We start from the raw sequence: 10,499 nt of genomic DNA on the forward strand, positions 1-10,499 counted from the left end.
TTCTGGATTGACACACAACGGCTATGAGCCTTTTCATCCAAACCACTTGTGTTATTCAAATTGCTTTATTTCATTCATGCTCACCTTTGGATCGGATCTAAATTAACACGCATTCTGAAACAGAAAAGTAGTTTGTCCTCCAAGCCATCAAACTGAAATTTAGCATTCTATCAGAAGAAACAAAATCTCACTGCCCACTCTCCATCCACGATAAATTATCCCACCAGCATTTGGGCCAATCATTAGTCAATGCTGTAATGGGCCACCATTGAGTACAGAGTCCCTTCGGCGGGCTTGCAAGTTCATTTATTACCTGCTTTCCTCTATGTATACACACCTACAGTAAGTCTAATCTTAGGATAAAGTCAATGAATTTAAGCTTTAAAAAAAATAATAAAAACTTGTATAACAAGTTAACAGGTATACAATATATATAATTTTTAAACTTATTCATTTTACGTTAATGATGTAGGTAATGTTTAAACTTATTTATTTAATTTTAAATATTATTTAATTTTTATTTTTATTTTATTTTTTATTTAAAATATAAAAATATTATTCTTTTTAATATTAACATTATATTTAACTAATTTAATTTAATTAAATTTATTATTATGACTTGTTATGTTAAATCTCACACATTTATATCAATATTTTAATAATACTTGTTCCAACTTTATAATTTTTTACATTAATTCTTTTAATTTTATGTTGAGATTTTTCAGTTACAAATTTACACTATAATTATTTTTATCTTTTTTATTATTCATTTATAGATTAAAATTTGTAATCCATTAAATACTTTTAACTCTAAAATATAAATTTAAATATTTATTTTTATTAAAATTAGATTTTTTTTACTTAATTGACTTTTTACGTTAATTCTTACACATTTATGTTAGAATTTTAAATTTAATTGTTCTATCTTCATAAGTTTTCACGTCAACTCTTACAACTTTACATCAAAGACTTTTCAATGAAAACTTTTAACTATAATTATTTTTATACTTATTATTCTTTATTTTAAAATTAAAATTTGTAAATCGTTAAATACTTTTAACCTAAAAATATAAATTTAACTATTTATTTTTCATTAAAATTAGAATTTTTTTAATTAGTTCACTTGTTACTTTAACTCTTACACATTTATGTTTTTACGTCAAGGTTTTTCAATGGTAACTTATAATTATAATTGTTTTTATCCTTATTATTATTTATTCAAAATTAAAATTTGTATACTATTAATTACTTTTAGACCGAGAATATAAATATAAATTTTTATTTTTTATTAAAATTATATTTATTTTATTTAAGTGATTTGTTACGTTAACTCTCACAAATTTACATTAAGATTTTAAATATACTTATTCCAGTTTTATAAGTTTTTACATCAACTCTTATAATTTTACATTAAGGCTTTTCAATAATAACTTTTAATTATAATTATTTTTATTTTTATTATTTTTATTTTAAAATTAAAATTTGTATACCATTAAATACTTTTAGCTTGAGAATATAAATGTAAATGTTCTTTTTTTTCATTAAAATTAGATTTTTTTCATTTAATTGACTTGTTACATTAACTCTCACATAGTTATGTTAGGATTTTAAATTTGCTTGTTCCACTTTTATAACTTTTTACGTCAACTCTTACAATTTTACGTCAACTCTTATAACTTTACGTCAAGGTTTTCCAATAGTAACTTTTAACTATAATTATTTTTACGCTTACTAGTTTTTATTTTAAAATTAATATGGTATATCATTAAATACTTTTAGTCTAAAAATATAAATTTAAATGTTTGTTTTTCATTAAAATAAATTTTTTTTTACTTAATTGATTTATTACGTTAACTCTCACACATTTACTTTAAGATTTTGAATTTTCTTGTTCCACATTTATATATTTTTATATCAATTTTTACAACTTTACGGTAAAGAGTTTTTCAATAATAATTTTTAATTATAATTATTTTTATCGATATTATTCTTTATTTCAAAATTAAAATTTATATATCGTTAAATACTTTTAACCCAAAAATATAAATTTAAATGTTTGTTTTCTTTAAAATTAGATTTTTATAACTTGATTGATCTCTTACTTTAACTCTTACATGCTAACATTAAAATTTTAAATATGTTTGTTCTACTTTTATAATTTATTACGTCAATTTTTACAGCCTTACATCAAAGCCTTTCAATGGTAATTTTTAACTTTAATTATTTTTATCTTTATTATTATTTAGTTTTAAATTAAAATTTATAAATCGTTAAATACTTTTAACCCAATAATATGACTTTAAATATTTATTTTTCATTAAATTATATTTTTATGACTTAATTAACCTATTACATTAACTTTCACACATTTACGTTAAAATTTTAAATATGCTTATTCCACTTTTATGAATTTTTACATCAATTCTTCAAGACTTTTCAATGGCAACTTTTAACTATAATTATTTTTATCCTTATTATTATTTATTTTTAAATTAAAATTTGTTAACCATTAAATACTTTTAACTAATGAATATAAATTTAAATATTTATTTTTCATTAAAATTAGATTTTTGTAACTCAATTGACTTGTTACATTAACTCTTACACATTTAGGTTAAGATTTTAAATATGCTTGTTTTACCTTTATGAGTTTTTACGTCAATTTTTTCAACTTTACGTCTAAGCTTTGCAATAACAACTTTTAATAATAATTATTTTTATCCTTATTATTATTTAGTTTTAAATTAAATTTGTAAATTGTTAAATATTTTTAGTCACAAAATATAAATTTAAATATTTATTTTTTATTAAAATTATATTTTTATGACTTAATTAACTTATTACGTTAACACTCACACATTTAGGTTAAGATTTTAAATATGTTTGCTCCACTTTTATGGGTTTTTAAATCGATTTTTACAGCTTTACGTCAAGGCTTGTAATTGCAACTTTTAACAATAATTATTTTTGTCTTTATTATTATTTATTTTAAAATTAAAATTTGTAAATCATTAAATATTTTTAGTCTAAGAATATAAATTTAAATATTTTTTTCTACAAAAATTATATATTTTTTTACTTAATTGACATATTAGGTTAACTCTCACATATTTACATTAGGATTTAAAATTTTTTTTTTATAATTAAAAAAAGGGAGATTCGAACCCTATTCTTTAGACAGGAAAATTATGTATTAATCAATGAGTCAAGTGCTCGGATGCACATTAGGATTTTTAAATTTATTGTTCCACTTTTATGAGTTTTTACATAAATTCTTACGTCTTTAAATTAAAAACAACTGTTAACAATAATTATTTTTATTCTTACTATTATTTATTAGAGAGTCTTTATCTCCTTAGACTTTCTAATTTTTTTAATCTTATTTTTTTTATTAAGCAGTTTAATGGGTTTGCTTGTTTCTTTATTAAATTTAAATCCATGGCTGCAATTTAATCTTATAGATAAGATAGTACTTATTATTTAACCTTACAATAAGGTAAAAAATGATGACTTTATTGCAAAATTTGCCTTAAAGAAGTCTTCAAGTTGAGCCGACTCTCAATTGAAAGACAACTCATCAAATGAGGTGTCGAGTGATTAATACGTGTTATTTTTTTTTTTTAGGGAAAGAAAGAGAATAAGGAAAAAGAGAATCTATAACTTAATATAAAAAGAAGCCTCAATGGGTCTCTTAGACAGTCTCACATAAGCACATTAGCAAGAGAGTGCTGCAGGTTAAAAAAAGTAATCAAGTTTTCCCGTGGAGCCATCAAGAGAGAGCTGTTATAATATTTGATTTTGGATAAACCACATTACTAATGACTTATATAGATAGTGGATCGTAATTGACAAGACTTGTCAAATCAAATTCTAATTAAAAGAGAAAATGTGAACTTAGTGTGGTAAACCATAGAGGGAGCAACACATAAGTAAAAACAGAGAGAAAAGCACTTAATCAAAAAATTGTTAGTAATAATTTATAGTATTTATAATATTTATATAATATCATTTTAGTCATAAAGTGTCACTTTATAAATATATAAAAATAAAAATTTAAATATATTTTAAAATTGTGAACATTTATTTTTTAAAATTCTCAAATTTAAATTTACTTATTAATCAGGTAATAATATTTGATTTCACTGATAATATATAAATTTTATATAATAACTGTGTGTATAATTCATATGCTAATGACATCAACTTGTGTAGCTGATAACTAATATGGATTGTGATGAGATTTGAGCATCGAGTTGAGCTTTTTTTAAGTTTTACCTTTTATATGTTTACCGGCTTGAGCTTTGATATTTGGGTCTCGTAATGGAGCTTAGTTTTGGGTTGATGGACGGCTTGGTTAGCCTAAAATGCTTTTGGGCTTTTTTGCATGAATAAAAATAGTTATGGCTTCTTTTATAATGTTGTGCTTTTACCTCTATGTTTTTAATATTTTTTTAATTAAAATATTATTAAGTATTACATGTCTATCAATTTCTATTTTAAAAATATATATATATATTCTATCAATTTATATTTTTAAATAGAGCGAAAAAGATTTAAGTCTTTTTTTTATATTAAACTTTAAGTCTTTTGGCAAAAGAAAAAGAAAGATTGGGAGAGAAAACAAAATATGAAAATATTTTATATTGTATTTTTTTCCAGATTTTAATTGCTTCATTTTTAGATATTATTTTATAATTTGGAATAATTAATTTAAAAAATTAATCAATATAAAAATGTATTGATTTATATATTTTAAAAAAGAAAAGATTAGCATCTTTTGCAATGATGTGCAAAGATTTTTCAGATTGTAGTAAATTTATAAATCACAAAATTTAAATTATTTTTGTCTAACAGACCAAATCACATCAGCCGACTTTAAAAAATATCGAAATACTAATATTTCTTTTTTCTTTTATTTTTTTACGAAACATGAATTAAATTTGGAAAAATAACGTGCAATATACGGCCGAGTATATTATAGTCTTAACTAATATGATGTGACGGCTACCTCCGTCTCGTATTCATAAATCCTATTTATTTTATCATTTTTAAATCCCGACGTTGTCCCCTTCTCTCCCGCACGCGCCACACCAACCCCCACCTTCCCCCCCACCCCACACCCACAAAAGAAAAAAAAAAAAAAGGAAAAAAAGGACAGATCGCTTTCTCTCTCTCTCTCTCTTTAAAAGCCTCAACTCCGGTTTATTAGTACTTTTCTTTTTCTCTGTTTACTCTTCCACGATAAGCAGCAGCGTCACCACTACACCAGACACCACTAACAACAGCTACGCTCCTCCAGTCAACGGCAGCAAAAAGGAAGGACATGTTGTTGCAAAACGCCATAGTCTTAGCTCGGACAATCATGACGTTATCGCCGAACGACATCCTCTTCGAACCGGACGACATCCCCTTCGGCTCCGTTAAGTGGTTCGTCTATGCGGGATTCTCCTGCTTGCTTGTGCTCTTCGCCGGGATAATGTCGGGCCTTACCTTAGGCTTGATGTCCATGAGTCTCGTTGAGCTCGAAATTCTACAGAGAAGCGGCACTATTACTGAGAAGAAACAAGCTGGTAAACTCCCTTTCAGTTTTTACTTTCCTTTTGTTCGTCAACTGTAACAGAAAAACTAGTAACAGTTACCCAGTAATAAATTTGCTGAGTTTACTGTTTCAAGTTATAGAATTACAAAAAACAGACACCCAATTCCCCTTTTCTTTTTTTGGTATAATTATTATTTATTTATATCACTATTATGTTCCATTTTTTCCATTTTATATTAATTCTACTTCCTGTAGTGCAGCTACTATCTTACCAGTTGTTAAAAGGCAGCATCAGCTTCTTGTGACTTTGCTTCTGTGTAATGCATGTGCCATGGAGGTGAAAATATATTTATCTGTTGGTATTACTAAAATTAGTGATAGTTTTAATGATCCTTTTTTTGAAGACGCAATAGCATTTCCTTGATTTATCCTTATGCTCATGATTTCTTTGTTCTTGCAGGCCCTTCCTATATCCCTTGATAAAATTTTTCACCCCTTTGTTGCAGTGTTGCTGTCTGTCACTTTTGTTCTGGCTTTTGGAGAGGTATATTTATTGTGTTTTTAATGCTTCATTTTCAGCTATTTAAGCCTTTCGATGGGATTTATTTATTTTATACCCATTTTGGATCAGATTATTCCACAAGCAATATGTTCAAGATATGGACTTTCTGTTGGTGCAAATTTTGTGTGGCTGGTGCGCATTTTGATGATCATTTGTTATCCAATTGCTTACCCTATTGGAAAGGTAGTATCCCAATTTAAGTTTCTTTGTCCGCTAGTATTATTTAGACAACAGGGCAGCTTGCCATATGTGTGCAGACATCAGCAAGCAAACATCCATGTTTGGTTTAGCGGAATGCGTATGGTTCAATAAAGAGTCAAACTTTTAGTGGGTATTTTAGGAGGATTTGCATTGGGCGAAGAAAAAGGTTCTGATATATTGAGCAATGATCAATGTGCCATGTCACCTTAGTTATATGGTGCTTAAATCTGGATATTCCTTGATCTCCATTCAAACAACCCTATTAAGTTTGTGTTTGAAATACCCTTAGGTATATGATATTTCTTGAGGACTGTGGTTTTCTTGGATATTATATTCTGTTTGAGGTTTTATACCGATGCTTTTGATATGGTTCAGCAATCAGGATGTGCCATTGGTTAGTGCTTTATTCTTTTCTGAGATTGCTCAAATTATGTATTGCTTATCAAATAATAGTCCTGCATTCATTGGCTTGGCTTTAGGTTCTGGATGCTGTAATTGGCCACGGTGATGCTTTGTTTAGACGGGCTCAGTTGAAAGCCCTTGTCTCTATCCACGGCCAAGAGGTAACTGCTTGAACCAGATAAAATAATATTGCTTAAGCAAATAAATTTGTCTTTGTTTCATTTGAACTTCCACTAATTGTCATTTCTGTCCTTATAGGCTGGAAAGGGTGGTGAACTAACACATGACGAGACAACCATCATTAGTGGTGCGCTAGATTTAACTGAAAAGGTAAATGCTGTTATTGAAATAGCATTCCATGAGTCAAAATGGCATGTCTCTTTATATCTCTGTCTATAATAGAAACTTCCAGTATTCAGACATGTAAAAGATGAATGTTGTTCTCTGACAATACAAAATGAACAAATATACTCAGATCTGGATCATATCTACATACACACCTATATAAACATGGTAAACGCACTGACTAAAGTTAGCCAGTTCCAATTATGAAATTGTAAGATGTACTACTTGAGTATAGTAGCAATAGCATCACAGTTAAAATGGTAAGTTTGTCTGTGCAAGGTTGTGATAGGCTTCTAAGGGGTTTACAGCAGCTTCCTCTCTCTCTCTTCCCTTTTGAATTCCTTGGCCATTTTAACCTAGAAGTCTATTTGGTTGTTATTGCTTCAAATTATCTAAGTGCTTCATCTGTCCCAGAATCTGTTCGTTTTACTTCCAATTTTCCACTTTGAGATAGCTTAGAAGCTGATAAGAGTTCATTGCACTGTCTTTTATAAAATGGTCGCAATTCTGATGTTTCTTGGAAGATGCAGACTGCAGAGGAGGCTATGACACCAATTGAGTCGACATTTTCCTTGGATGTCAATTCGAAATTGGATTGGTGAGTTTCAGCTGGATGGTATTCTTTTTTTTTTTTTTTTACTGCATCATTTTTGCTTCTTCATCTTGCAGTTAAAACAAGTTAGAAGTGACCAAAGCTCCCAATGTTCTGTTCAAGATTCAGGAAAGCCAAAAAAATATCTGAGGCCCATTCTATCTGTAATTTTTTAGGAAAGGGCAGAATATAATTTGTCTCTTATACTGGTTGGATAAAACTAAGTTAATGCTTGAGTTTTTTGAGGTTTTAATGGGAAAATGAATATTTGGATGAGTGATGGATCTTGTGACAGGTGGGGAAATCTGCTGGTTGGATTCAGAACTTGGAATATTGCACTGATAGGCTTAGCTTAATAATCCTATCCTGATGTAGAGAATACTGTTTTTTCCTCTTTCATGCGACACCTGCTGCTCCTTTTAGCATGATATTATAGGAAACAAGATTGACTTTAATGATAATCTCCTGTTAAGTGGTAAAGTTCTAGTGAATAAAATGATCCCTACCCTCAAAGGTGGTTTATATATGAAGTACTTCCTTCACTACTTCTGTATTAATTTAGTGTCATATTAGGTCATGAATGAATTTATTTGACTTTTAATGCAGGGAAGCAGTTGGAAAAATTCTTGCACGTGGTCATAGTCGTATCCCGGTCTATGCTGGGAATCCGAAAAACATCATTGGGCTGTTACTGGTGTGTTTAATAACCCCATTGGCTTTCCTATGGTTTCCTTTAAGTTGAAAGTTTCTTGTTAAATGTTTCTAGTGCAATGTGGAATTAATTTTTCCTTCTTAAATTCTTATGAATTCTCTTTTGTCTTGATATTTAGGTGAAAAGTCTTCTCACTGTAAGAGCAGAGACAGAGACTCCAGTCAGTGCTGTTTCCATCCGAAGGATTCCTAGGTGTACACATGTTCTCCCCATTGGTTTTTATGTTTCTCTCTTTATCTAAAAGTATGGTTTCTCATGCATGCACATCTCAGGGTTCCAGCACACATGCCTTTGTATGATATCCTCAATGAATTTCAAAAGGGAAGCAGTCATATGGCAGCTGTAGTGAAGGTCAAAGAAAAGACCAAAGACCCTGAGTTCTTTGATGATGGAGAGAAATTTGACGAGCATAGAGTTACCAATGGGAATTCTCAACTAACCACCCCTTTGCTGACCAAATATGACACTAAATTAAATAGTGTTGCTGTTGATGTTGAGAAACCTTCAAGGCCTATCACTGTGAAGAAAACTCTTCAAGAAAATGGTGTCACAGCAAATACCTTGCATCATTTTACAGAGGATATTGAAGATGGGGAAGTCATTGGTATCATTACCCTAGAAGATGTTTTTGAAGAACTTCTCCAAGTAAGTGCTGTTTCCATCATTTTCATCCGTCTATCACTTTTTCAAACCTTTGGCTCATCCATGTTCCAGACTTGTGGATATACCTTGCCAACTAAATTCTTCTGTTGCCCTATCTTAATCTTCTAACTTCAATTAATTAAGATCAGTGATTTTGGCAATTGATTTTGTGAAAATGTGTTTTATCATGGAATTTCCATCCACATTGTTTCTCTTCACATACGTGATGCAAATTGGATAGATGTTACTTGCTGATCCATTTCTGCATTGTAGGAGGAAATTGTAGATGAGACTGATGTATATGTTGATGTACATAAAAGGTACAATGCTATTTGGCTTTCATAACTTTTTATACACTTTCAGTTGAGCTAATTACTTAATTGAACATGAATTAATCTTGTCTTCTATTTTTTCAAGGATACGTGTGGCTGCTGCTGCGGCTGCTTCATCTGTGGCCCGAGCTCCATCGAGTCGTAGATTGATTGGCCAAAAGCCTTCAGTAAGTACACAATGTTTGTTTCTTAATATCAGGTGTGTCTTACTCACATCATTAGATCATTAGTGAAGTAACATCTAAAACCAGCTTACTGTGGTAATATGTGATCTAAGAGATCATATTAAATTGTTTGGCATTCTCCATGTATGCAATCTCTTCAAACCTTTGATTTCAGAGTTCACCAAACCTCTGCATTGGAGATGCATGTCATGAGACATCCCCTTTGAGTTTTTCTGTATGCACACGTCTTTTTGACAGGCAAGAGGTTGACAAAATACTTTGTCCTATCGGAGACATTGCCAAATGTGCTAATAATATGGAAAAAGCACAGATAAGCTTTGGAGCTGGGCTTAAAATTATGTGGAATACTTCACAAGTATCATGACCCATGAGAAATTTCTATTAATCATCAATTTTCCATTTGATATCTTTCAGGGTGTTCAAAGTAAGCAAGGACAGATGACAAAGAAGTCTGTGGAGGATGATTAGCAAACAGGGAGATCTCCTCTTCCAGGCAGTATCTAATGACATTAGCTGGGCAAAATAGAATCGAAGTGATGCGTTTTTCTCTCTTGCCATCTGTTGTAAATTCTCAAACTAGGTTGGTTAAATCGCAGCTCATGTGTGTGGTTCAGACTGAGAAAACAAGGCATGCTTACTGTACAAGAAAATTAGGGAAAAATTTTGTTTTTGGTAGTAGTTACTAGTTCTACTAGAAAACTAGCTATTTCTAGGTATGAATCCTAAATATGGCTTGTAGGGAGTGGATTTTGCTAGGATCATTTTGTTTGGAGCAAGGTGCTGAAAACACAAGTAGTTTTTAATTGCTACCAACCGTGGCGATCAATTAGGACATAAGCAATGTGATTAGAGACAAAAATATGCTTGTTATGGTAAGGATTGAAAGCTGTCAGATTACTCCATGGATGTTCTATTTCCTCAAACAAAAATTCCCAGCATAACTTAATTTGACCAGAACAAGTAAAAACATTGCTTCTACAACATAAC

The 10,499-nt window shown here is 29.6% G+C and overlaps 1 protein-coding gene across 1 annotated transcript; it reads left to right on the forward strand.

Moving 5' to 3' along the window:
- The first annotated feature begins 5,200 nt into the window (after window positions 1-5,200).
- LOC18613393 (CBS domain protein with a domain protein (DUF21)) lies at window positions 5,201-10,409 on the forward strand. The gene is made up of 13 exons (XM_007050603.3): window positions 5,201-5,570; window positions 5,800-5,876; window positions 6,000-6,083; window positions 6,171-6,284; window positions 6,782-6,865; window positions 6,963-7,034; window positions 7,580-7,647; window positions 8,248-8,335; window positions 8,472-8,545; window positions 8,626-8,998; window positions 9,269-9,315; window positions 9,413-9,494; window positions 9,927-10,409. The coding sequence occupies exons 1-13, from the start codon at window positions 5,324-5,326 to the stop codon at window positions 9,978-9,980; spliced, it is 1,464 nt and encodes a 487-aa protein (XP_007050665.3). The 5' UTR covers window positions 5,201-5,323; the 3' UTR covers window positions 9,981-10,409.
- Window positions 10,410-10,499: the final 90 nt, after the last annotated feature.

The sequence above is a fragment of the Theobroma cacao genome, chromosome 1, assembly GCF_053813885.1.
Source record: "Theobroma cacao isolate CCN51 chromosome 1, ASM5381388v1, whole genome shotgun sequence".
Classification (NCBI taxonomy): Eukaryota; Viridiplantae; Streptophyta; class Magnoliopsida; order Malvales; family Malvaceae; genus Theobroma; species Theobroma cacao.

Coding starts and splice junctions, on each gene's coding strand:
- LOC18613393 (XM_007050603.3), top strand. CDS start 5,324: ATGTTGTTGCAAAACGCCATAGTCTTAGCTCGGACAATCATGACGTTA. Junction 5,877..5,999: donor GTAATGCATGTGCCATGGAG/GTGAAAATATAT, acceptor TTGTTCTTGCAG/GCCCTTCCTATATCCCTTGA. Junction 6,285..6,781: donor TTGCTTACCCTATTGGAAAG/GTAGTATCCCAA, acceptor GCTTGGCTTTAG/GTTCTGGATGCTGTAATTGG.